At 39.0% G+C, this 26,303-nt stretch overlaps 3 protein-coding genes and 1 non-coding gene across 4 annotated transcripts; 1 reads left to right on the top strand and 3 right to left on the bottom strand.

Moving 5' to 3' along the window:
* The first annotated feature begins 972 nt into the window (after window positions 1–972).
* LOC148861214 (small nucleolar RNA R71) lies at window positions 973–1,080 on the top strand. Its single transcript, XR_016095278.1, has one exon. It is a non-coding gene; the product is annotated as a small nucleolar RNA R71 (small nucleolar RNA).
* A 13,109-nt stretch (window positions 1,081–14,189) lies between these two features.
* On the bottom strand, window positions 14,190–15,669 carry LOC148861213 (extracellular ribonuclease LE-like). The gene is made up of 4 exons (XM_088986263.1): window positions 15,272–15,669; window positions 15,009–15,164; window positions 14,691–14,892; window positions 14,190–14,606 (listed from the first exon to the last, which is right to left on the bottom strand). Exons 1-4 carry the CDS (start codon window positions 15,377–15,379, stop codon window positions 14,347–14,349), a joined length of 726 nt encoding a protein of 241 aa, XP_088842389.1. The 5' UTR covers window positions 15,380–15,669; the 3' UTR covers window positions 14,190–14,346.
* A 7,162-nt stretch (window positions 15,670–22,831) lies between these two features.
* Window positions 22,832–24,201, bottom strand: LOC148861212 (extracellular ribonuclease LE-like). Its single transcript, XM_088984362.1, has 4 exons — window positions 23,916–24,201; window positions 23,653–23,808; window positions 23,335–23,536; window positions 22,832–23,250 (listed from the first exon to the last, which is right to left on the bottom strand). Exons 1-4 carry the CDS (start codon window positions 24,021–24,023, stop codon window positions 22,991–22,993), a joined length of 726 nt encoding a protein of 241 aa, XP_088840488.1. The 5' UTR covers window positions 24,024–24,201; the 3' UTR covers window positions 22,832–22,990.
* Window positions 24,202–25,666: 1,465 nt separating this feature from the next.
* Window positions 25,667–26,092, bottom strand: LOC148861211 (secreted RxLR effector protein 161-like). The gene has a single exon (XM_088985023.1). It carries the CDS (start codon window positions 26,090–26,092, stop codon window positions 25,667–25,669), a length of 426 nt encoding a protein of 141 aa, XP_088841149.1.
* Window positions 26,093–26,303: the final 211 nt, after the last annotated feature.

Below are 26,303 nucleotides of genomic sequence, written 5' to 3'. Positions count from 1 at the left end.
AAAATGAATTTGTCAACTTTAACTAACACATCTTCTATAATCCCCCTAGGATGTCTAATGGATCTATCAGCCAATTGTAATGCCACTCTAGTGGGTTGGGGTTCATTCATCCCCAATTTCTTGAAAATAGAATATGGCATTAAATTGATGCTAGCTCCCAGGTCACATAAAGCTTTTTCAATTTTTAAACTGCCAATGGTACAAGGAATAGTGAAACTCCCTGGATCTTTGAGTTTCTGAGGCAGCTTGTTCAGAAGGATAGCAGAACATTCCACATTTAATGCAACTATTGCCACATCTCCCAGTTTCCTTTTGTTTGCCAATAATTCCTTCAAAAACCTTGCATAGTGTGGCATCTGGGCTAAAGCATCAGCAAAAGGAATATTAATATGTAAACTTTTAAATATTTCAAGAAACTTACCAAATTTTGTCATCAGTTCCTCCAAATTGGATTTTGGTTCAGGCTGATGATAAGTCTGGTGGAACGGCTTGGAAATATGCTGATTTGGCCAGGACTGGTTTGAATGTCCCCTCCATCCTGGATTAAAAGTATGGTGACTCTGGTAACCCTGCTGTCTTGACGAATTGCTCACATAGTCAACTTGTTCAGTAGATGGTCTGAACTGATTGCAAACTTGGCAGTCTGTACTGATGTGGCCTCCCCCACACAATTCACAATTAAGAGGCTGCACATGCATGGCAGCTATCTGCATTTCATCTATTTTCTTATTGAGTTCTCCTATTTGTGCAGATAGTGCTGTATAAGTGTCAACATTATGCAAGCCTTGCTGCTTCCTAGTTTGAGTTCTTTCCGAATGCCATTGATAGTTGTTGGCTGCCATTTCCTCAATAAGTGCATGGGCAACCTCAGGAGTTTTATTATTTATGGATCCTCCGGCTGCAGCATCTAATATGGTCTTATTTGAGTCAGTAAGACCATTATAGAAAGTCTGCACTTGCAGCCAAATGGGGAGGCCATGGTGAGGAACTCTCCTTAACAGCTCCTTGTATCGTTCCCATGACTCATATAAAGATTCCCCCTCTTGCTGGAAAAAAAGTAGTGATGTCATTCCTCATTTTAGCAGTTTTAGAAGGGGGAAAATATTTAGAGAGAAAACGGCTGGCCATTTCGTCCCATGTGGCTATAGATCCTGCCGGTAATGAGTTCAACCAAGCTTTGGCTTTATCCTTCAAAGAAAATGGGAATAACCTCAGCCGGATGGCATCATCTCTTATCCCATTGTGTTTGAAGGTGTCACAGATTTCCAAGAAGTTAGCAATATGGGCATTCGGATCCTCATGGGCCATACCACAAAACTGAACCGTATTTTGTATCATTTGGATTATGGCCGGTTTAATTTCAAAGTTATTGGCAGCAATAGTTGGCCTGATAATGCTGGAGATAGTCCCGGTGAGGGTGGGCTTGGCATAATCCATCATAGTTCTTTGTTCAGCCATTTCTTGTGCTTCTTGTCTGACTTGCCTAGCAGCTCTCAAACGGACACGGAGAGTCCGTTCAATCTCCGGGTCGTAAAGGATCTCTTCCAGTTCAGGTCTGCTTGTCATAAACTGTTAAATTCAAAGCAATAAAAATGCCAATATTCACAAAAGAAAATAAATAACTAATCCTATCACACTGAAAATGTAAAGTGAATTATTGGAATACAAAAACCTACATCCTATCATGAATAAATGAAGCCGATTATACTAAAAGCAGATTTAAACCAATCATCTTATTCAAGGTTCCTTTATCTACATCCATCGATTGCAACATCTGAATTCAGACCCAAATTAGTTGAGTTCAGATCTACAAGTCTTTGGTATTGTTAGTCCAGAGAAATTAACAAATAATAATTCAGATCTGAGCTGTATATATCATACACACTCATTGGTATACACTACAATATACATCCATTAAGGTTGGAATCAAGTCTGTGATGCTTTAGGGCTGAAATCAGATCTGATCTGAAAAATAATTTAAAAGGATCTGAAATAAACTAAAACCAGTCTTGAGTTAGGCTTGGGTTAAGGATTTTAAGCTCTACAATTGAAGCTCAAACCTGTATAGCTGATGCATATCAAACACTTGCTAAGACCTGAAAATTGGGTCTGCAATGTTTGGTATTGCAAGCTATTCGGTCCATACAACTTTTGTAGAAATCTGAAATCAGGTCTGCTAACTGTTGCACTATAGCAGCCCTGCTACAGATCTGAATGCTAATAGAAATACTTGGAAAGTGCTAATTTTTCTTAAATATCTGAGGCATAACAATTATTCAATCCAAACATACACCTCCTTAGCTAATGTAGCTCGGTTACAAGTGGATAAAGCAAATGTTCAAGTCACCCAAAATCCAAAATGTGCTCTGTATCAGTTCAGTCCTCAACTATAGTTCAGATCTGTATCAGTTCAGATCTGAATTTTCTTTTTCATTCTTTGCTATCCAATTACCTTTGGGGTATGTCGGATTTATCATAGGGTGAATTGGGGTGATGATGGCACCCAATTCACCATAAACTTGTATCAGTTCAGGTCTGAGTTCATCTGAACTCAGATCTGAACTGAGCAGTTATGCAACAGCAGAATTCAGGTCTGAACTCAAGTCTGAGTTCGGATCTGAATTCTCAATTGCCTTGCCTTCAGTTATTGCTACCAAATTATTTTTGGGGAATAGCAGAAGTGTCCTAGGGTGAATTGGGGTGGTGATGACACCCAATTCCCCTCAAAATTGCATCAGTTCAGGTCTGAGTTCAGAGGAACTCAGATCTGAACTGTTGCAGATCTGCAATAGCAGAATTCAGATCTGAACTCAAATCTAAATTCTGATCCGAATTCTCAATTGCTCCTCTTGTTGTTCAAAAGATCTCCCCTTTTTTTTTCATTTTATATATTTTTTTTTCTTTTTGTAATGAAAGAAAAGAATAATAAAGTCTGAAACACAAGCAATTCTTTTCGGCTGAGTGCTGCAGATCTGAAATCTACTGATCTGAGTGCCGAATGCAACTCAGATCTGCAACACTCATGTTTTTGTGAATTTTTTCTTTTTTTTTTTCTTTTTGAAGGGAACAACACCAAGATTGAATAGAAATCAAATATGCCTTTATTAAAATGAAACTGAAACCAGAAAAAGAAAGTAATCTACTTAAGAAAGAAGAAACATAACTACAGTAGTACAGCAATTGCATTCAAAGGTAAAATGTAAAGTTAAGCAAATTAAACCAACTATGAATGCAATGTTGAATGATACCAGATTAAGAATGCTCAATGTTTCCTAATATTGCTTCTATAAATCCCCGGCAACGGTGCCAAAAACTTGATGTGTGGCTCATTGTGACACTAGCAAGTGCACTAGCCGTTCAAGTAATAAAGTAGTGAGTGAAGTATCGTTCCCACGAGGATTTAGGAAACAATTACCAATACTAAATTGAGCACTTCTTATCTGATCAACAAATGAATCAAAACTTTAATGAAAGCTAAATAAAATCCTAAATTAAAATCTATCTAAATCATTGGCCCAATTGCCTCCAAATCAGGTTAGAAGAGTAAGCAGTAAATGTCAATCTCAGAATTCAGCAATCTATCAATTTGGATCATTCGAATAAATCATGATTGAGCCTTGATTTGGTGAAACCCCAAGGTCATGAACAGCCTCTCTCAAGCGCATGTTCATCCTATGCATGAGTGACGGTTCTTCTATCTCTAGCAAGAATCTAATCCCCATGCATGCATTTCTTCAAACACTTCTAAGGCATCAATGCAAATCTGAATTGATCACCAACTGAATTGTGCAAGTTATCTCTAACCTTGCACTCAATTCAGTTCTTGAATAGTAGATCTGAATTCCTAGAGTCTCTCTCAAGCACTCTAGGAATTCCAAGCTGTAGATTAATTCGGCCAATCTGAAAATTGCAGATCTGAATTCTCTTTCAAGCAACTCAGATCTTGCAATCTCAGATCTGAGAATTCAGATCTGAGTTTTGAAGGTTAGTTGGCCGAATTGATCTGCAATAACACCTTTATTCAAGAAACTTCAAGTACAATCCATGATCATTTGAATGAATCAAAAAGAATTAGATTGGTGAACTGAAATTTTACAAGCTGAAATACATCAAGGAAGAATGGAAACAAGGAGAAAGAAGAAAGAAAATATAACTAAGAAACTGAATTCAAATCAAAAGAGAATGAAACTACAAATGATTTATTACAAAAGATCTTTGAATCACAAACCCTCAATTCGAACTCACCTTCTTCTTCTAGCTTGCTTGTCTTGAACTTCCTTCAGCCCTTCTTCTTCTTCTTCCTTGCGCCTAGCCTTCTTCTCTTCTCTTCTCTCAAGGTGGCCGAACCTCTAAGAGTGGGAGAGCCTTCCTCTCAAGCAATTGAACACCTCTCCCCCCTCCTAGAGGCCTCCTTATATAGTTTTTCAAGGGGGCTCTTGCCCCTTCTTGAAGTCTCTAGAATTGGGTGTATTACACCCCTCATGAACCTTCTAGAGTGCTCCCTCCTTCTCTTCAAGAAACATCTAGGAGTTGTCGCCCCTAGCTCCCTTTGGGCTGCTATTTGGAATACAACTTAGCTTGCTTTTGAGCTCATGTGGGCTACACTCTAGGCTGTTATTTGGGCTAAAAATGGGCTGGGCCGAAATTTCCTTCTTGCTAGGCTTCTTCCTTTGGGTTTTCCAAAGAGTTATCTTGCACTTCTTGGGCCGAATGAAAACTCCCTTGCTCTCATGGCTGGGCCGGGCTGAACTTGATAAATTTTGGGCTTTCTTTCTTTTGCCTTCTTTTTGTTGATTTGGCTCCCCCTGAAATCTTTCTTGTAATCAAGCTAAAATAGGGCAAAATCTAATTAAACCAGCATAAAATTTCATGCAAAAACCTCATAAAATATAGATAAATTGTAGGTTCATCATAGCTGAAACAGTTGGCTCCATGCCATCTATGTGATATCCCACATTTCCAGAGACAACCCGTAGTCTCCATCACTGAGAAAGGAGGGAAATCTCAGAGATGAATAAATGGAAATGGATCATAAATTAAAATCCATATCTATGAAATTAACATGAATCAAATTAGGTTCTAGACTGATGTTTGCTCTTTTATCAGAAAATGGCAAACGAATCTTTTGCAAAGCTTCTTGACAACAACAAGCTTAAGGGCCCAAACTATGCCGACTGGTACAAGAACCTTATGTTGGTCTTAACCTCTGAAAAGTTGCATAAGGTAGCCAAGAGTCCTGCCCCGAATCGTCTGGGAGATTAGGCTTCTGAGGCCCATAGAAGAGAATACCAAGAATGGGAGGAGAAAAACTCCCTTGCCCACTGCTATATCATTGCATCTTTGGACAATCCAATTCAGAGGAAGTTCGATCAGACCAAACTTGCCAATGACGTATTGGATAGTCTCAAGACAATGTACGAAGAGCATAATCATTCTACTCGGCAGAAGGTCCTGAAACAGTTCATGACCACGCAGATGTCCAAGAACCAACAAGTTCACAACCATTGTCTCCGGATGATGGGTTATATCAACGAACTAGAGGCTCTTGGATACGGGCTGGATCTGGTAACACAGATCGATGCTATTCTCAACTCTCTACCTCCATCCTTTAATCCATTCATCATGAACTACAACATGAACAAGTTGAACGTCAGCTTGCAGAGGGCCGAAGAATTGATTAAAAAGGATTAGCCCATTGCCATGCTTGTTGAAACTGGCAAATCGGGCAATAAAAGTAAGGCAAAGAGAAATCCCCAGAAGATGGCTGCCAAACCCAAGAAGCAGAAGAAAGACAAAGCATCGGATGCCTGTCACTTCTGCAAGAAGACCAGCCACGGGAAAAGGAACTGTCCAGCCTACCTGGAATCCAAGAAAGGTAATTTCGAAACTTGTGTCATAGAAACCAATTTATTGGTAGCTTCTGCATCCTGGTGTATTGACTCCGGGGCTTCAACTCATGCGTGTAACTCACTGTAGGGGTTCAAGGTAAGCAGAAAATTGAGTGAAGGAGAAGTCACTCTACTTGGGGACTACTGCAACTGTTGCAGTCACGACCATAGGAATCGTGGAGTTAATTTTTAGAGAAGGAATAATTGTATTGAAAGATTGTCTTTATATACAAAATTTAAGGAGAAATTTGATTTTTGTTTCAAAACTGTGTGCAAATAGTTATTCTATCTTCTTTAGTAATACGATTACTATTAAAAGAAATAACAGATTCATCGCATACGAGGAACTGGAGAACGGTCTCTATGTTCTACATCCTTCTCTAGAAACTAACATAATCGAAACTACATCGGCTGAAATCCCCAAGAAGAGAGCCCGTGATACAGTTAATCCCATGTGTTTATGGCATTACCGACTTGGCCACATCGGTGTTGACCGAATCACAAGGTTGGTAAAGGATGGTCCTTTGGATTTTCTAACTGTAGAAGATCTTCCCACCTGTGAGCCTTGCCTACAAGGCAAAATGACAAAACGGCCATTTAACGATAAGCCTGAAAGATTTACAGGCACACTTGACCTAATACATACTGATGTATGTGGTCCCCTGAGTGTTAGGACACGAAATCAACACGTGTATTTCATCACCTTCACAGATGATTTCTCACGATATGGTTACGTGTACCTAATGAGACACAAGTCTGAATCCTTTGAAAAGTTCAAAGAGTTTAGACAAGGGGTTGAGAAACAGTTAGGGAGAGAAATTAAGGCCCTTCGATCAGATCGAGGTGGTGAGTATCTCTCTGATGAATTCAGGGACTACTAAAAGGACAATGGGATAGTATCACAATTAGCTCCTCCTGTTACACCACAACTTAACGGTGTTTCAGAGAGGAGGAATCTGACCTTATTGGATATGGTCCGGTCGCTTCTCATACACTCAGATTTAGCCACATTCTTTTGGGGTTATGCATTAGAGACTACGATTTATGTGCTGAATCAGGTTCCAACCAAATCGGTTCCAAATACTCCATATGAACTTTGGACCGGAAAGAAACCAAGTGTTAGACACTTGAAGATTTGGGGTTGTCCAGCATACGTTAAAAGAATGAGTGTAGACAAGTTGGAATCCAAAACCATCCGTTGCCTATTTGTAGGCTACCCAAAAGACTATGTAGGTTACATATTCTATGACCCAAGTGAGTAGAAAGTGTTCTGCAGTCGAAATGCACAATTCTTGAAAACCGATTACATCCTGGACACCCATCGTCAGGAAATTGTTCTTGATGAGGAGAGCTCAAGATCAGTGGGAGATGTCCCACAAGTTTCAGGTAGTGACCAACCTAGAAAATCCACTCGGGTATCCAGGCCACTAGTCCATTATGGTTATGACCAGGTTTGTTACCTGGTAGAAACCATGACTAGTGAGGAAGATCCCGTGACTTACGCGGAAGCTATGTTGGACATAGATTCCCAGAAGTGGGTGGAGGCCATGAGAGCAGAGATGGACTCAATAGAGACCAATGAAGTCTGGACTCTAGTAAATCCGCCCTCTGAGGTAAAAGCAATCGGTTGCAAATGGATTTACAAGAGGAAGAAGGGCCCCGATGGTAGGGTTGAGACCTTCAAAGCTCATCTGGTGGCGAAAGGGTACACTCAGAAAGAGGGCATCGATTATGAGGAAACCTTTTCGCCTGTGGCCAGGCTTAAATCCATTAGGATCCTGCTAGCTGTAGCAGCATACCATGATTATGAGATTTGGCAGATGGATGTCAAAACTGCATTCCTGAATGGAGATCTTACTGAAGATATTTATATGCAGCAGTCGCAAGGGTTCATTGATGCGGGTCAGGAAAACATGATATGTAAACTTAATAGATCCATTTATAGACTTAAGCAAGCTTCTAGAAGTTGGAACATCCGTTTTGACTCTGGTGTCAAACCGTTTGACTTCAAGCAGAATCCGGATGAACCCTGTGTCTACAGGAAGTACAGTGGAGATAAGGTTACCTTCTTTGTTCTATAAGTGGATGACATTCTACTCATTGGGAATGATGTAGGAATGTTGACTATGGTGAAAGTATGGCTTTTGTAGCAATTCTCCATGAAAAATCTTGGAGAAGCCTCCTATATACTAGGTCTTCGACTCTATAGAGATAGATCAAAGCGGATAATAGGATTATCCTAATCTGCCTACATTGACAAAATAGTCAATAGATACAGCATGGAAAACTCCAAGAAAGGAAATGTTCCTTTCAAGCACATAGTCACTCTCTCCAAGAAGGTGTCTCCCAAGACTTCTGAGGAGATTGATGGCATGAAAGACGTTCCCTATGCCTCTGCCGTAGGGAGCATCATGTATGCCATGCTGTGCATTCGTACTGACATTGCTTAGGCAGTGAGTGTAGTAAGCAGATTTCAGGCCAACCCAGGGTAGGAGCATTGGACTGCTGTGAAAAATATACTTAAGTACCATCGAAGGACAAAAGAGTTTTGTCTAGTATTCGATGGTAGCTCACTACAAGTTCAAGGGTATACAGATGCTGATTTCCAGTCGGATCCATACAATAGAAAGTCTACATCTGGATATGTTTTCACGACAAGATCGTGTGTTGTTTGCTAGAAAAGCAGCAAGCAGGGGTCCACTACAGACTCCATGACCGAGGTCAAGTACATTGCCGCAAGTGAGGCTGCCAAAGAAGCCGTGTGGATGAAGAATTTCGTTCACGAGTTGGGAGTAGTTCCGTCCAGCAAATCACCCAACCCATTGTTGTGTGACAACAATAGAGGCTAAGGAGCCACGAGCCCACTCGAAGTCGAAGCACATCGAGAGAAAGTACCACGTACTCAGGGAGATTGTTGTTAGAGGGGACGTCCTGATATAGAAGGTAGCATCAACGGAAAATGTAGCAGACCCATTGACAAACCCACTATCACAGAAAGTGTTTGAGAAACACGTGGAAAGCATGGGACTCCGGCTAGTACCTGATTGGACCTAAGTGCAAGTGGGAGCTGTTAGACAGTTTTGTATGCCCTTAGCTTCAATCAAGATGATATACTCTATGAGTTTATTGTAAATGAATAAAAGTGCATATTTGATTCATGTTCCCTTGGTATGTTTCTATGTAATACCCTTAAACTAGACACTTAATGAGACTCGTGTTAGTTTAGAATTTTCACAGCCAGTGGGTCAGTCTAGGGAGACCTATCCTGACAAGGCTGACACTGTGGTGCCACCAAGTTGGTTGGGGTGGCCTGTCTCAGCTGCCAGGGTGAGACCCTAGGCACATATAGTGTAGGATTAATTAAATCTTTGAACTGGACCAGATTTCTAGTATTGCCCTGCACCTTGGAGATTGACGGGCAAAACTGGAAAGTTACACCCGACCCCTAGACTCGATTATGATACTGCACTAAGTGTCGGATTGGGCTGTCTTTGATGTACCAATCAATGAGATCCTTAGTAGGGGTCAAAACCTGGGTATGTTGGGACAGTCTGAGAATTCATCTGAGTGGGTGATCATAGTGATAGGATCAGCCCCTTTGTCAGACAAAGGTAATGATCGGGGATGCACTCTCACTGATGGAAACCAAGACTGCCGGCAGCCGATTTCAATCGTTGAGATTTGTTTTGAAAAATATATTTTATATGAGATATGAAAGTATATATATTATGGTTTCGAAATTATTTGCAAAAGGTTTTAATTCCCGGGATCCATATAAGCAGAGAGTGCAACACTGTTCTTTGTAGCCGAGGGAGAGGTCCTCTCTTGTCGAGCAGTGTATGATCATTATGAGCTGAGAGGATAAGTGTAAGACCATTGAGGATAATACCTGATGGGCTAATTTTGCATCTGCCCACAGTCCCTGGGTGTTACAAGTTGGTTTGGCCCAGGGACCACTTAGGGTAAGTGTTGGGCCCATAGAGCCCATGAGATGGGTTTTAGGGGGTGCACTGTCCATAACAGTGTATTTGACCAGGCCTTGTAACAAAGGCTTGGTTGAAACCATGTGGCTGATGTGTAGATCAATGTTTGGGTCCCACGCCATACAAGGAACCCAACTAGGTAGCAGTTTGGAAGGCTAAATCAATACATAACCTTAAATGGGCCTTAAGCCCATTTCGAACTGGGCTAATTTGATTAGTCACTTAAGGGGCGAATTCTGAGATGGATCAGCTAATAGGATTGGGCCTAGACCCTATCCACTTAGAGAGTCCAAGATCTAAATAAGATTTAGATCTGGAAACCTCCTAATTAGATTAGGAGATGACTGATCTGATTTGCAGATAAGATAAGGGTTATCCCTCATCACTTAAAGGAACTTCTTATCTAGATATGATTTGGATTAGCAGCTCCGAATGGGATTAGGAGCTGATCCCTTTAAGTCTATAAAAGGAGGAGGGGGCAGCAACCTTTATAGATGCAACCAACACACTCTTGTCTTCAGAGCTGAGATTACAAGAAGAGAGAATTGTGCACCTTGCAAATCCTCTCTTGCCGCCTCCTTTCTACAACTGCCGCCTCTAGCTGTTCAATCTCCAGTTCTTGGGAGAAATCAAGATTTGATCTTGATACCAATCTTTTGGAGAAAAGATTGATTGGAGTTGTATTCACAGTTCATCTAGTTGATTCTTGCGAAGGGTCAAGTTCTTTTGGAAGAACACTGTTGATTCTACTCCACCCTGCACTGCGCCATCTTCAGTGAGAGTAGATTTTGGTTCATTCCTTGGGCTGAACAACTCCATTGGGAGATATTGCTTCTTCGTATCAGGTATTATCCCTCCCTACTCCTTTTGGTTTAGATCTGGTTCAGTTTATGGTTCAAGAATTATCCTTAAAAATATGATTTTCTCAATAGGAAATGCGATTCCCAGTCAAAGGGAGAGAAAAAATTTTGAAAATTTCCCCCTTATTCTACGATTTTTGGGCGTCCATGTGATGGATATCCTATCCCTTCACATTGAAATCTTTTCGAACTCATTTTCTCATGCAAGTAGGGAAGCAGGAGTACATGAAGTGGCTTGCCAACTTGAAAATGAACCCTAGAAGGGGAAATCCCAAGAAATACTACAAGTTTCACTATAGCACGAGCCATGATACCAAAGATTGCTACAATCTCAATAATGAGATTGAGTCCCTCATTTGATAGGGACATTTGAAAGACTACATCAGCGATGAAATTCCAACATTATCATTTGCACCATCACTAGCTGATCCCTAGCCTAATCATACTCTGACTGGGGTCATTGAAGTTATTGCTGGTGGCTCGGCTTCTGGGGGAGAGACTACCTTCTCGATAGTTGAACGTTGATTATAGGGTACAAAAGAAGCAGAGGCTGGAGGAGCTTATCTCCTTTTCAAATGATGACCTCAGAGGTGTGTCTATACCCCACAGCAATGCGTTGGTGGTTTTGATGATAATCGTCAACTATGAAGTGAGAAGAATCCTCATAGACAACATTTCTTTAGTTGATGTCTTATTCTATGAGGCATTTGAGAAGATGCAATTGATGCCAGACCAACTATAACCCCTCGGTCATTACTCACAGGTTGAGCGTGGACCCAAACTGTAAGCTAATTCAGCAAAAGAAGAGGAACTTTGCACTGGAGCATTGAAAATCTATTGGAGAGGAAGTGGATAAGTTACTCAATGCCGAGTTCTTTAGAGAGGTATACTATCCTAAATGGCTATCTAGCGTGATCATTGTTAAAAAAGCTAATGGGAAATGATGGATATGTATTGACTTCACAAATATGAACAAGGCATGCCCCAAATATAGCTTTCCATTATGAAGAATAGATCACCTGGTCAACGCCATTACAAGATATGATCTATTCCATTTTGTGAATTCTAAGGGCTCTTTCCATACACCATTTCCTTCAGTATATATATATGTGTGTGTGTATATATTATTTGATTAACCATTTTGTTTAATATAATAAATATATAATATTAGAGAAATGTATAGAACTTAATGCATTAAAAGTATAGAACTTAATGAGGTAGATTAGAATGAAATTGTGGTAGCTCAAATAATTATGATTTCTGCCCTCACATAGAGAGGGATTATATTCTAAAATAAGGGTATTCAGTATAGATTATCACTAATTTTTAATATATGTTTCATCTTTTTGGTGGTTATAAGTGCTTTTGCAAACGCCCAAGGCACTGTAGGAAGAAAACTTGAAAAGCATGGACATCATAACAGCTATATATTAAAGAGAACATTATAACAGCTGAGTTTACATTTTTGCCCAGTTAACCAAGGAAAACTTGAAAAGCATGGACACCTTATGCTAAAAGATTTCTAAGTAAATGCTATAGTTGATCAAATTGTCATTATTGCCCTCATCTTACTTAAAAACAGATGGGCAATTTCTATAATTAAGAAGTCCAAAAATCATTTATACTAGTATAAATATAATTAAATTTGTCCATATTAATTGGATTGTTTACAGGGGAGGTTGGGCTTTAAAGGAGGAATCTTCCATGCTAAAAGGATCTGCTACCCACAAGATGTTCCCGCATCTCTATCCACGAGACATTACAACTGCACATTGGGAATATTTCCCTTGCCATTCATGGGGAGATGTTCTGAATACATTGTGGTGGTGCTCTATGGGTACGGATGTGGGTACAAATTGTGAGTAGCAGATCCAGAATTTGCTAAAAGTTGGTGTGTAACATAAAAAATTAATTTATCCTGCCAGTGATTATCTCTATGTAGGTTTTTGACCCTTATTTGGGAGATCTCATACCAAACCAGTAAATTACGGTTTGAGAAATTTTTAAACCGAGCCAAACCGTTTTGGTATAGAAACCAAACTAAACCAAACTGTTTTATTTTGGTTTGGTGCGGTTTCTAATATGGTTTAGGGACTTTGGACCATTCTATGGTTCTTTTGGACTTTAACCCAATTAGAAAGCCCAAATAGATCCTTTAAAAATTAAAACATAAAACTTTTATTATTATTTTATTATAAAATAAAGAGTTTATTATATATTTATAATTTTATGTCTTTCATTTAGATATATTATATATAATGTTTATATATCAAATATTCATATTATATTATATATATGTATATAAAATTTTGGTTTACTGTTTGGTTGGTTTATAAAATTAAATAAACCAAACCAAAACCATAAACCACAATTTAGAAAATTTTCAAACCAAATCAAACCATTTATAGGTATAAACCGAACCAAACTATAAATTCAGTTTGATTCAATTCGGTTTTACTGTTTGAATCATATAGTGAACACGCCTAGGAACCTGTTACCTCATTTGGCATCACACAATCCATAACTGAATGGGCGCTTCCTGGAAAGTCAGCTTGCCCTAAAATCAGCTCGTTGGGATTATAACACCTTATGAAAATATTGTACTTGAACTTATTTTTTTTTTTTTGGTATCGATTACTGCCTTTTCTGCCCTACCGCACTTTTTATCTGGCAACAATATACTCTTCTCAAAGATGGATTTGGAGCCATTAGTAACAATGGCTCGAAACCGCATGTCTTCTGGGGCTTACCCACTTACGTGTCAACCAATCCACCACTCGGTTGGTATATTTGCACTTAATTATGGCTTGAAAATTTTCCTTTCTGATTAGGTAGGCACAACGTTGTAAGCATAGTGAATGAGCATTTAAAATTTTTTTTGACACCTGTCCTTTAAAATAACCTCAGCGTACCCTTGAAAAAAATTAATACCCACTTTTGACAGTTGTCAAAATATTTATCAAGTACTAATTTAATGTGGTTACTTTTTTGTGCCTAATAGACCCAATCCCGTTTAAAAGTCATATTTACTATAAATTATAGAGATTTAGATGGGAGTTATTCAATGTTGTGTCTTTATTCTCAAGACGTTGGTCAGTCGAAATTGTAAACTTGAATTTTACCCTAATTGTGACCTTAAATGATGAACCTAAGGCAAAAGAAAATAAGCATTGATTACTATTTTACATTTTTGAAACAAAAAAATACAAAATACAAAAAAATTGGAAAAACATGAAAACATGCTGACATATAGCATCCAATATAATATATATATATATATATATATATATATAAGATTTATACTATTTGTTCCTCGTTAGATTTATTGGAGAGAAAGCAACTGGATTGATCATCTTTACCACGAAATGATGAACCTAAAAGGCTAAAAGCTGTACCTACCTAAAGCAATTCAGTTTTTGGTTTTTCATAAACCCAAGGCCAAAACAGTACTGCACAAATATGGAAATAGATCTCTCTTTCGTTTTGATAGGCATGCAACATAGAGATACATCACATGGACATATCCATATTTTATTATTTGAGCTACATTTCACTTTCACCAGTAAATGGTGAATTATTTAATAGCTGGAGTAAATAAAAGCAACAGTTCAGGATCTAGGAACGAAGGTAGATCCCTTCAGCGGCTGATCCTCTGAAAGGTGGAAACCTAATGATCGAAGGACAGGTGGGCTCAGGGTAGACGGGGCAATCCATGAATTCAGACTCAGATTTATCCACGCAAAACATAACTTGGTAGAGCTGATATTTGCCAAACTTATCAACAGTGCAGTCAAGTGCAGGAGTTACTCCAGTTGCTATCTGAAGGACTCGTGTGATTCTCTCCGAGCTGTAGTACTGCCCATCGGGGTTAATCCCTGCATCATTATTATTGCTTACATATATAAGTGATAATTAAGAAACTTGAATTTATCTTCATGCCTGCAACAATATAATATTACCTTCCTGTTTGAGGATCCGGAGGATATTCACTTTGTCCTTCAAGTCGAGACCTGCTTTAAAGTAATCGTATTGACCATCGAAGACAGAGAGTGAGCAGGTTCCATGCTTGGACCACTCGTGAGCCCAGAACGGTGTGCTGTCGCTGCTTGGACATGAATACGACGGCCATTTGCGTTGCATTGTGTGAAGCAGGCCTGTTATCTACCCCATGAAAAGGCGATATCGATCGATATCCTCATATATATAGCAGGGAAATTAATAAACAAGTTTGTACGACGTCGCTCTTGATGAGAAGATAGGAAGAAGAAAATACATACCTGCGACAGATCTAAAGAGTTGCCTCGGTCACAGTTCATCAGTCTGGTCCCACTACTGGAGCATGGAAAGAGGCCATGCACAGTGAATTCCTGCGAAACCATTCCTGTGTTTGGGAAGCAACAACCTTTTTCTGACGCACAAAACGACCCTGCCCACTAATAATTAACAAAACAAATATCAATACACAACTGTCACAATTAGTGCAAATAATTAAAGAAACGAATTAACGAATGATTAATTCTGGGTCGTCTTCTCTACTCACCACTTGCGCATGAAGGAAGAAATGGACACTGGTAGCATGTGAAACACTCAGAGCTGCTAAACATTGTATGACAAGAATCATAAGTTGAAATGAAGAAGCGGATGCCATGGTTTCCCTACTCTTACTTCACTTCACTTCGCTCAAGCTCAATCCTTTCTCTAGATTTTCTCAGTTTGGTGATGGTGCATGGTGTTCGGATAGCCACATTTATAGGCAAAAATCGTATGAACATTTGGTAGAAAATTGTAGAGAATACACCCAGTTTAGGATGTTAAAGCACGTGGGTATTGTATTTGTAGTTTTCCTTTTTTTCCGTTCATGGCACAATGTTGTTGGATGGGTGTGAGTGTTGAAAGGACTTAAAATTATGATTCTGGTTCAATGGTGGTCCAGCGGACGAAGAAGAGAAAATTATGATTCATGAAATTCTATTTATTTTAGCAGTAGCTTTTGTTTCTCTTTCTTATAAACAACCGAAACTACGGGCCATGACCATGAGATATAGACTTATAAAATTGACGTGCCGCATTGCATCCCGTCCAATATTAAATATTACTAGGAGGCAAAAGTGGATAAAGCAATGTTTTCTCATTAATGCTTAAAATGACAAAACAACTATTTTCTTTCAATCCAATCATCTGACGTAGAATGTAAAACATGTTATCTTATTTCCTCCACAAGTTTATATCCTCTTTTATCTTCATCTCTTTCATGTTTGTCTATATCCCAAGATATTATTCAGCTAAAAAAGAAAATGTTGCCTTGAATCATCAATTTGACGCATGTAAGTAATACCAAAACCCACCATTGAATGGTTTCCATTTTAAAATTGTCGATGCTTTCAAATTTGGAGACAGGGGAGCGGAGCAATTGTTGAAAAAAATGGGGTCACACAATCTTGTGGCGAAGCGTTCTGAGGTGTGTCTAAAGGCATTGTTTTTAAAATGTTATTTATCTCACTCACTTATACTGAGTTTGCTATTGGGATATAGGCAAATTCGTTCACATGATACAACAGTCTTCGGCGAGAATCTGCAACTAAAAAAATTGAAGTCTCCAAAAAAAACCTTATGTGAGATAGTAGCAAATTGAACTGAGAAAGACAAGAGTGGTTTTTTGAAAACTTGTGTTCAAATTCTCGATTCACATTCCTTAAATAGTTTCTGAAGAGTCATGGAGAAGAGGAAGGTGATAGTTCAGAAAAGGCTCATTGAATAGTCACAATTTCAAACATTGTGACTGTTAAAAGTTAGTTAATAGTTAATGACTATTAATTTTGAATAGTGCCTCTTGATCACACCCGATCGGATTGTGACCGTTGAAGTCATCAAAGTGTGCCTCTAAAGCACATTATTGTATCGCACACGTGCACACGTTGCACGGTAGCAAGCCTGCATACTCTGTTCTTTATATTTCTGAGTGTAAATAAGCTCCTATTTAAAAACATAAAACAAGTTCCGTAATTTTCCAATGTAGGACAATTTGAAAACTGATTTTAATAAGGGAAAACATTATTTTCCTAGATATTTTGTGCACGTGTATTTCTTCATGTAATTGATCATTCAAACCCCATTGGGTTTAATCTCTAATGACATTAAAGTCCAATAATAATTTCCAAGGTCCGAGGGTTGTAGGTCCCACTTGCTAAGAGTGAAAAGACATAAGAGGCCTTGGGAGTGTTCCTAGGGTCGAGGACTCTAACAGTCAAGTTAACCGAGGGCTCAAAAGAAGCTAAGGTCGCCGCAAGAGTGTAAGTGATAGCTCAACTATGTGTGTGCATCTTTAGCTGTAGCATCCCTTTTATAGTAGGAGTTGCCCAGGTGGGGAGTAATGCACGACATGTAACCATCCCAGAGATTTCGGTCATGTAGGGGGGCTCAAGCAGAAGTTGGCCGACCACGACCCCCTAATTAGTGACTCAAGAGTAAATGTTCCCAGAATATATGACCACATTAAGTGCTCTATAATCGTTAAGGGCGGGAATTACCCAATTGCCCTTATGAGATTTGCCTATGTTAAAAATACCACTGGCCAATGCCACGTGTCAGGGTCTGGCAGGCCTACCAAATATACCTATATCACTTAACCCCCACTCTCGAGGCTGAGGTTGAGGGTTGCGAGTGACTTATGCTAAGCCCTCAGCCTCGACCAATGAGATTTGCCAATAACTTTGTCGAGCTTTTCACTGTTCGAGGATTGCGAGCGGAATTGATCAACGTGGTTATGGTTGAGTCACCATGTCTCATAAGGGTTCTTGTTTCTAGTGCCTAATAACTGTATTTGGGATGGATGCTGGACTCATCGATCATAGTGTCATGTCTAGGATGGGCCTTGCTTCGGCTGCTCAAGAGCTGTGTTTGGGACAGATGGTTGAATGGTCACATCGGTTTGGCATATGTGGAATCGGGGACGATGGGCGAACCGACTTTGGGCCTTTACATCATTTCGTCTCTCAAGGTCGATGCCATGTGGAGGCCGTCAGCATGGGTGGGTGAGGCGGTTCGCTTATGACTATCGAATAGAGTGAATCTTTTCCGTCCATTTCCCTTTAGAAAGAGGGGGAGACGGGAGAGGCTTCACCATTTGTTCATAGTACACTTGCTTGGAGTTTCTCAGACCACCTCGTCTCCTAATAAATTTTTCTTCAGTTCTTTTCTTCGTAGAAATCTTTTCTTGGTAAGGCTTCATGTTCCACTGTGTAGACTTTTGATTCCAGTCCTGAGGCCTACACCCTTCCAGATTGGAGTGATCCCAATAGTACTCCTAGCACCAACAACGGGAGTGATAGTACCAATAGTAGTTCCAAGGGATCCTCTCGAGTGTCCAGTGTGGAAGGTTTGCGAGAGAGGGTTGCATCTCGATGAGCCGAGCATGACCATCAAAGCATGGACTCCGTTAATGAGAACAATGGGTACACCAGGCCAAGGGGTGACACCCTTGAGTGTCCTTTTGTTGGGCCTTCGAGGGTGGACTCGCCAGGGAATACTCTAGTGCTTCTCGTTGTGGTAGATGTTGAAGAGGTTGAGGGGCCGACGGGTGAGGAGAAGGCTGAAGCCGAGGTTCGTGGCATGACCCTAGAGCATTATCCTTGCTCAAACTTAGATAGTATACATGACAAGGAGCATATTTTGGCCTTGTCCGAGAAGTACTTTATTCTAAGGGACTATAGGGTTCGAGTCCCCTATGTTGGTGATTGGCCGTGGCTCTACCCTGAAGGGGAAATTTGCATCCATGAGCATTATCTTCATTTTGGTGTGTGCTTTCCTCTGCACCCTTTAATCCTCGAGTTGTTGAACCATTACAAGTTTACCCTTAACCAACTTGCTACCAACAATATCAGGACGATAGTGGTTGTCTTGGTGATGGCTCATCTTCAAGGGGTCTCTATAACAGTGAATATATTTCGAAGCATATTTGCCTTAAGAAAATGCCTTGATGGTGTAGGGTTGTGGTACTTCTAGGGCCGACAAGGAAAAGTGGTGGACAACCCATTGTTTGTGCATAATTGGAAGAAGAAAATTTCCTTCGTATTTTGTCCCAAAGGCTGGTCTTTCCAAACTATTTGGGGAAGCCCAGATACACTGGTCGAGAGGATCATGCCACATAGTAGTGATGAGGAGAAGGCCACGATGAATTGGCTTCAACTGAGCGGGGTGGTTCACGTCGGACCCTTGGTGAGGGAGGAAGCCTTGGTGATAGCCTGCCTTAGTCCTGCCCCCCTTGGTATTGACACTCCTATTACTTGCTAATTATGGCTTTGGCCGAGCTTTGGTGCAGTTTTCTAATAGGCTGCTACTTCATTGTTGTAGAGATGGAGGGCAGCATGAAGGCTATACTGTTACTTTCTAATTATGGCTATGTCGAAGAAGACCGCAAAAAAGAGTGTGGCCGAGTGTATGCCTTGGAGGCAGCCAAAGGAAGGTACGAATAACACAAGGACCAAGACCGAGGCATCCAAGAAGAAGGTACTTGTTGAGAAGTGCCCGATCGAAGGCGTCTGAGATCCATTGTCTGCTAAGAAGCTGCAAGTGAGGGCGCGTTGAGCTGAGGGGACTTCTAGTGGATCTCGTCAAGTTATTCCGTACTCCTCTGATTCTCAGGATCATGAGCCCCTGAATGCTCGTCTGGTCTACCAACCAACTTGGAATGTCAGAGAGGGAGAATCTTTGTGCACATTTGAGATTAGCTAATAGTTTTCCGTAGGGATGGTGCTTCCCAGTGATTGTCAGTATGGAATCCAACACTCCATTAACTTGGTTTGGAATGCCTTGTTGGATAAGCTGGTCAAGGTATGATTTTGGACTTCATCGATTGTTATAGTATCTGGACTGGTTTGAACTAACTTATATTTCTTTCTATAGATGGTCTCCTACTCCGTTGGCCTCTACGATAGGGTGGGGGTTTTGATTCAGTTGTGTCTATCACAGGAGGCCGAGCGACTCAAGCATCAAGTGTCTAAAGCGTAGGCAGGGCGAGAGATAGATGAGAGTAAAGCTCGTGAGGAGTACGAGCACCGTAAGAAGGCTGAGGCCAAGGTTTCAGCGAAGGAGGAGTTGGTGAAGGGGTTGAAATCTTCCCTTAGCTCGATGGAGCACTAACTTGAAGAATTATCTTTACATGTGGTGTCTAACTATAAGGCCTCAGACGAGCACAAAAGGGACTTGGCCTACTTTACTTCCCGTGCTTTTTTGTAGGGTTTCAAGGATTGTATGGTCCAAGTGTCAAAGGTTTTCCCAAACTTTGACATTAATCAATTGGATTCATTCCCTGACGCCCAACAATCAGTTGAGGTTGTGGAGACGACCAAGGACCAAGGTGGTGACGATTCATTGCAGGTTGATGGGCAAGAAGTGACTAGTAAGGGAAACATTGGGGCCAATGGCCAGACTGGGGATGCCCACTAAATACTTCATCTTCACAGTTGTTTGGGCCTGCATGCCCTTTGAAGAAATGTTACTTCTGCTTTTTTTCTAACTACTGGGCTAATACCCCCCCTAGAAACTTTTTGTCAAAGAACAAGTGTGAATAGAAGTTTCTTCCTTCGTAAAGGGTTTTCCATTTGGATTGCATTTGGATTGCATTTCAGGTGTAGTCGTTCCATTTTATTTTTAATTTTCTTATTTTTATTTTCAAACTCTTTTTTTGATAGAATAGTTATTTTTGAAATTTTAATTAATTTCTTTTTTCTAGGTCTGATTTATTTTTAGTATTATTTTGCTTCCCTTTTGTTTATAGATCTATTCTTATTTCTTTATTTTAATATCCCATTCGATTTTTTTGCTTTATTTGGTTTGTCTTTTTCTTTTATTTCAGATAAAAAAAAACAAAAAAAATTGTTTATTTTATTTTATTTTAGTTTATTTCTTGAAGAATAATTTTCATTTGTTTATTTTATTTTATTTTCGGTTTAAATTTTAGATTCATTTTTTTTCTTTTGTTTCAAATATAAAAACAAAACAAAAAAAAACAAAAAAAAGAAATGAAAAAATATTTTGTTTATTTTATTTTATTTTATTTTTGCAGCATATTTTTCTTTGCCCAGTTAACCAAGGATAACTTGAAAAGCATGGACACCTTATACTAAAAGATTTCTAAGTAAATGCTATAGTTGATCAAATTGTCATTATTGCCCTCGTCTTTAAATGAAGGCAACTTAAAACCAGATGGGCAATTTCTATAATTAAGAAGTCCAAAAATCATTTATACTAGTATAAATATAATTAAATTTGTCCATATTAATTAGATTGTTTACAGGGGAGGTTGGGCTTTAAAGGAGGAATCTTCCATGCTAAAAGGATCTGCTACCCACGAGATGTTCCCGCATCTCTAACCACGAGACATGACAACTGCACATTGGGAATATTTCCCTTGTCATTCATGGGGAGATGTTCTGAATACATTGTGGTGGTGCTCTGTAAGTGTGGATGTGGGTACAAATTGTGAGTAGGAGATCCAGAATTTGCTAAAAGTTGGTGTGTAACATAAAAAATTAATTTATCCTGCCAGTCATTATCTCTATGTAGGTTTTTGACGCTTATTTGGGAGATCTCATACCAAACCAGTAAATTACGGTTTTAGAAAATTTTAAACCGACCCAAACCATTTTGGTATAGAAACCAAACTAAACTAAACTGTTTTATTTCGGTTTGGTGCAGTCTCTAATACGGTTTAGGGACTTTGCACCATTCTATGGTTCTTTTGGACTTAACCCAATTAGAAAGCCCAAATAGATCCTTTAAAAATTAAAACATAAAACTTTTATTATAAAATAAAGAGTTTATTATATATTTTTAATTTTATGCCTTTCATTTAGATATATTATGTATAATGTTTATATATCAAATATTCATATTATATTATATATGTATATAAAATTTTGGTTTACTGTTTGGTTCGTTTATAAAATTCAATAAACCAAACCAAAACCTTAAACCACAATTTAGAAAATTCTCAAACCGAATCAAACCGTTTATTAGGTATAAACCGAACCAAACTATAAATTCAGTTTGATTCAATTCGGTTTTACAGTTTGAACCATATAGTGAACACCCCTAAGAACCTGTTACCTCATTTGGCATCACACAATCCAAAACTGAATGGGCGCTACCTGGAAAGTCAGCTTGCCCAAAAATCAGCTCGTTGGGATTATAGGACTTTATGATAATGTTGTACTTGAACTTAAATTTATTTTGGTATTGATTACTGCATTTTTTGCCCTACTGCACTTTTTATCTAGTTCTCAAAGATGGATTTGGAGCCATTAGTAACAAGGCTCGAAACCGCATGTCTTCTGGGGCTTATCCACTTACGTGCCAACCAATCCACCACTCGGTTGGTGTATTTGAAGTTAATTACGGCTTGAAAATTTTCCTTTATTTGCTAAGAATGTAATCATAAAATAATACTAGGAAAAGATGCTTAAAAGCAGTTCGGATTAGGTAGACATAAAGTTGTAAGGTAAGCATAGTCAATGAGCACTTAGAGTTATTTTTGACACCTGTCCCTTAAAATAAATCGGACCTACCCTTGAAAAAAATTAACACCCACTTTTGAAAGTTGTCAAAATATTTAAGTGCTAATTTAATGTGATTACTTTTTTGTGCCTACTAAACTCGATCCCGTTTAAAAGTCTAAATTATAGAGATTTAGATGGGAGTTATTCAATGTTGTATTTATTCTCAAGACGTTCGTCAGTCAAAATTGTAAACTTGAATTTTACCCTAATTGTGACCTTGAATGATGAACCTAAGGCAAAAGAAAATAAGCAAGGATTACTATTTACATTTTTAAAACAAAAAAAAAATATAAAATACAAAAAAATGGAAAAACATGAAAACATGCATACACCATCCAATATATATATATATATATATATATATATATATATATATATAAGATTTAGACTATTTGTTCCTCGTTAGATTTATTGGAGAGAAAGCAACTGGATTGATCATCTTTACCACGAAATGATGAACCTAAAAGGTTGAAAGCTCGACCTACCTAAAGCAATTCAGTTTTGGGTTTTTCATAAACCCAAAGGCCAAAACAGTACTGCACAAATATGGAAATAGATCTCTCTTTCTTTTTGATAGGCATGCAACATAGAGATACATCGCATGGATCATATCCATATTTTATTATTCGAGCTACATTTCACTTTCACCAGTAAAACGGTGAATTATTTAATAGCTAGAGTAAATAAAAGCAACAGTTAAGGATCTAGGAACGAAGGTAAATCCCTTCAGCAGCTGATCCTCTGAAAGGTGGAAACCTAATGATCGAAGTACAGGTGGGCTCAGGGTAGACGGGGCAATCCATGAATTCAGACCCAGATTTATCCACGCAAAACATAACTTGGTAGAGCTGATATTTGCCAAACTTATCAACAGTGCAGTCAAGTGCAGGAGTTACTCCAGTTGCTATCTGAAGGACTCGTGTGATTCTCTCCGAGCTGTAGTACTGCCCGTCGGGGTTAATCCCTGCATCATTATTATTGCTTACATATATAAGTGAAAATTAAGAAACTTGAATTTATCTTCATGCCTGCAACAATATAATATTACCTTCCTGTTTGAGGATCCGGAGGATATTCACTTTGTCCTTCAAGTCGAGACCTGCTTTAAAGTAATCGTATTGACCATCGAAGACAGAGAGTGAGCAGGTTCCATGCTTGGACCACTCGTGAGCCCAGAACGGTGTGCTGTCGCTGCTTGGACATGAATACGACGGCCATTTGCGTTGCATTGTGTGAAGCAGGCCTGTTATCTACACCATGAAAAGGCGATATCGATCGATATCATCATATATATAGCAGGGAAATTAATAAACAAGTTTGTACGACGTCGCTCTTGATGAGAAGATAGGAAGAAGAAAATACATACCTGCGACAGATCTAAAGAGTTGCCTCGATCACAGTTCATCAGTCTGGTCCCACTACTGGAGCATGGAAAGAGGCCATGCACAGTGAATTCCTGCGAAACCATTCCTGTGTTTGGGAAGCAACAACCTTTTTCTGACGCACAAAACGACCCTGCCCACTAATAATTAACAAAACAAATATCAATACACAACTGTCACAATTAGTGCAAACAATTAAAGAAACGAATTAACGAATGATTAATTCTGGGTCGTCTTTTCTACTCACCACTTGCGCATGAAGGAAGAAATGGACACTAGTAGCATGTGAAACACTCAGAGCTGCTAAACATTGTATGACAAGAATCATAAGTTGAAATGAAGAAGCCGATGCCATGGTTTCCCTACTCTTACTTCACTTCACTTCGCTCAAGCTCAATCCTTTCTCTAGATTTTCTCAGTTTGGCGATGGTGCATGGTGTTCGGATAGCCACATTTATAGGCAAAAATCGTATGAACATTTGGTAGAAAATTGTAGAGAATACACCAAGCATACAACCATAGATCGATACAGTATGTTAAAGCACTTGGGTATTGTATTTGTAGTTGTCTTTTTTTATCTTTTGATTGATGGAGAATAATGTGGGTCGATGGTGGGAGAGTTGTAAGGACAAAATTATGTTTCAGGTTTAATGGTGGTCCAGCGGACAAATAACAGAAGAAGTAGCTAGAACTAAAACACGTGGCGACTTGCTTCATCTGAAATTCATGAAATTCTATCTATTTTAACGGTTGCTTTTGTTTCACTTTCTTCTTTTGCTTTTAGCCCCGTTCGTTATCACTTAGCCTCCGTTTGTTTTGTAGGAACAATTGGATGGGATGGAAAAAGATGGGATCGGATGGGATGGCAAAGTATAAAATTTTAACTTTCCAGTGTTTGGTTTTACATGAGAAAGTAGAAGAAAAATATCCAAGACAAAACAGAGGTCTCGAAGGTTCAATCCAGAGGGAGGATGAAGACGAAACAGAGATCTTCATCAACGGTGTTACCAGCAATGGCAGATCTGTTTCATCTTCTACCTTTTGCAATTGCTGGTTTCTATCTGGTGCCAATAAGGACAGCATCTGAGAGACTGACTGACTGAGACAAATTTAAATCTAAAGATATCTATCTATCTTATCCATCTGTCTATATTCAGCTCCACTGAATTTCTTCCTCTTTATCTCCTAGGCTGCCTTCGTCACTCTCTAGTTTAAGTTGTTCTGATCTGTGAGGTCGTTCTCGTCATTTGGGTCTGTTTTTATTGAGATATGGAGGAGAGTAGAGTTGTTAGGACTTGGGATGTGAGAGAGAGTAGACTAGGTAAGATAGGATTGTAGCAAATGATAAAGGCTCGAGTTGTTGGGAAAATGGGAATTTGTATTGGGTTGTTCTCAAATGTACAAGCTTAGCCCTATTTATAGTAGAGCCAAATAGGTGGAGCAAAGCCAATCAAAATTCTAGACATCTCTCTCTAAAATTTTATGTTTTCTAGAAATTATCATCTTCTAGAGTCAAATACATTCTACAAGTTAGAACTTCTAGAAAGTGTATTACTTTTTCTAGAGGCTTAGAGATTTAATTTCTAGAGTGCTAATTAATTCTAGAAGTTTGAACTTCTAGAAACCTCTGGAAAGTGGATTATTTTTTAACACTCCTCCTTAATGCACTTTCTTGTAACTCCTAGTTGCTCCCGTAACAATTCAAACTTTGAACACGGTAATGCCTTTATGAAAATGTCTGCTAATTGTTCTTCAGACTTGTAGTGCTTGAGCTCAATTTCTCCTTTGCTAGTTGCCTCTCGTAAAAAGTAATACTTGATTACAATGTGTTTCGTCCTAATGTAGTATATTGGATTCTTTTCCATTTCTATAGCAAACTTGTTGTCACAATAGATCATTGTCGGTTCCTTTCGCCGCTCACCCATGTCTTCAAGTATTCTTCTTAGCCATATAGCTTGACTTGTTGTTGTTGTTGTTGTTGTTGCCGTTACTATGTACTCAACTTTTGTTGATGATTGTGCTACTGTGGCTTACTTTTTTGATGCCCAAGAGATTATTCCAAATCCTTGTAAGAAGGCATAGCCTGAGGTTCTTCATGTCATCCACTAATCCTACCCAATCACTGTCAGTATAGCCGATAAATCTTGAGTTAGTAGTGGATTTGTACCAAATGCCATATTCTTTTGTGCCTTGCAAGTATCTTATTATCCTTTTTGCTGCTCCATAGTGAACTTGACTTGGGCTTTGCCCGAACCTTGAGAGTAAACTTGTTGCATACATAATGTCTAGCCGCGTAGTTGTGAGATAGAGTAAACTCCCAATAAGGCTTCTGTAGATTGAGGCATCAGCCTTCTTTGGACCATCTTCTTTCTTGAACCTCTCATTTGTAACGAGTGGTGTAGCGGCCGTCTTGCATCCTTCCATCTTAAACTTCTTCAATAGATTCTCTATATACTTTTTCTATGATATAAAGTTACTTTCTTCTTCTTGATTGATCCCGATGCCAAGAAAGTAGTGCATTAATCCGAGATCACTCATCTCGAACGTTTTCATCATATCTTCTTTGAACTCCTTTGTCATTGTTTTATTGTTTCCTGTATAGATGAGATCATCTACGTATAGAGAAATAATGAGA

Source organism: Nelumbo lutea, chromosome 4 (assembly GCF_056320005.1).
Source record: "Nelumbo lutea isolate HS-2025 chromosome 4, American lotus-T2T, whole genome shotgun sequence".
Classification (NCBI taxonomy): Eukaryota; Viridiplantae; Streptophyta; class Magnoliopsida; order Proteales; family Nelumbonaceae; genus Nelumbo; species Nelumbo lutea.
Note: the sequence above shows the minus strand (reverse complement) of the source record. Positions and strands in the feature narration are given on the sequence as shown.

Bases quoted from the DNA above. Each gene is read 5' to 3' on its own strand.
- LOC148861213 (XM_088986263.1), bottom strand. From the start codon at position 15,379: ATGGCATCCGCTTCTTCATTTCAACTTATGATTCTTGTCATACAATGT. The intron at 15,165-15,271 runs GTGAGTAGAGAA...GTTAATTATTAG, and splicing joins TCTTCCTTCATGCGCAAGTG to TGGGCAGGGTCGTTTTGTGC. The intron at 14,893-15,008 runs GTATGTATTTTC...TTCATGGGGTAG, and splicing joins ACTCTTTAGATCTGTCGCAG to ATAACAGGCCTGCTTCACAC.
- LOC148861212 (XM_088984362.1), bottom strand. From the start codon at position 24,023: ATGGCATCGGCTTCTTCATTTCAACTTATGATTCTTGTCATACAATGT. The intron at 23,537-23,652 runs GTATGTATTTTC...TTCATGGTGTAG, and splicing joins ACTCTTTAGATCTGTCGCAG to ATAACAGGCCTGCTTCACAC. The intron at 23,251-23,334 runs GTAATATTATAT...ATAATGATGCAG, and splicing joins CCGGATCCTCAAACAGGAAG to GGATTAACCCCGACGGGCAG.
- LOC148861211 (XM_088985023.1), bottom strand. From the start codon at position 26,092: ATGGAAGGATGCAAGACGGCCGCTACACCACTCGTTACAAATGAGAGG.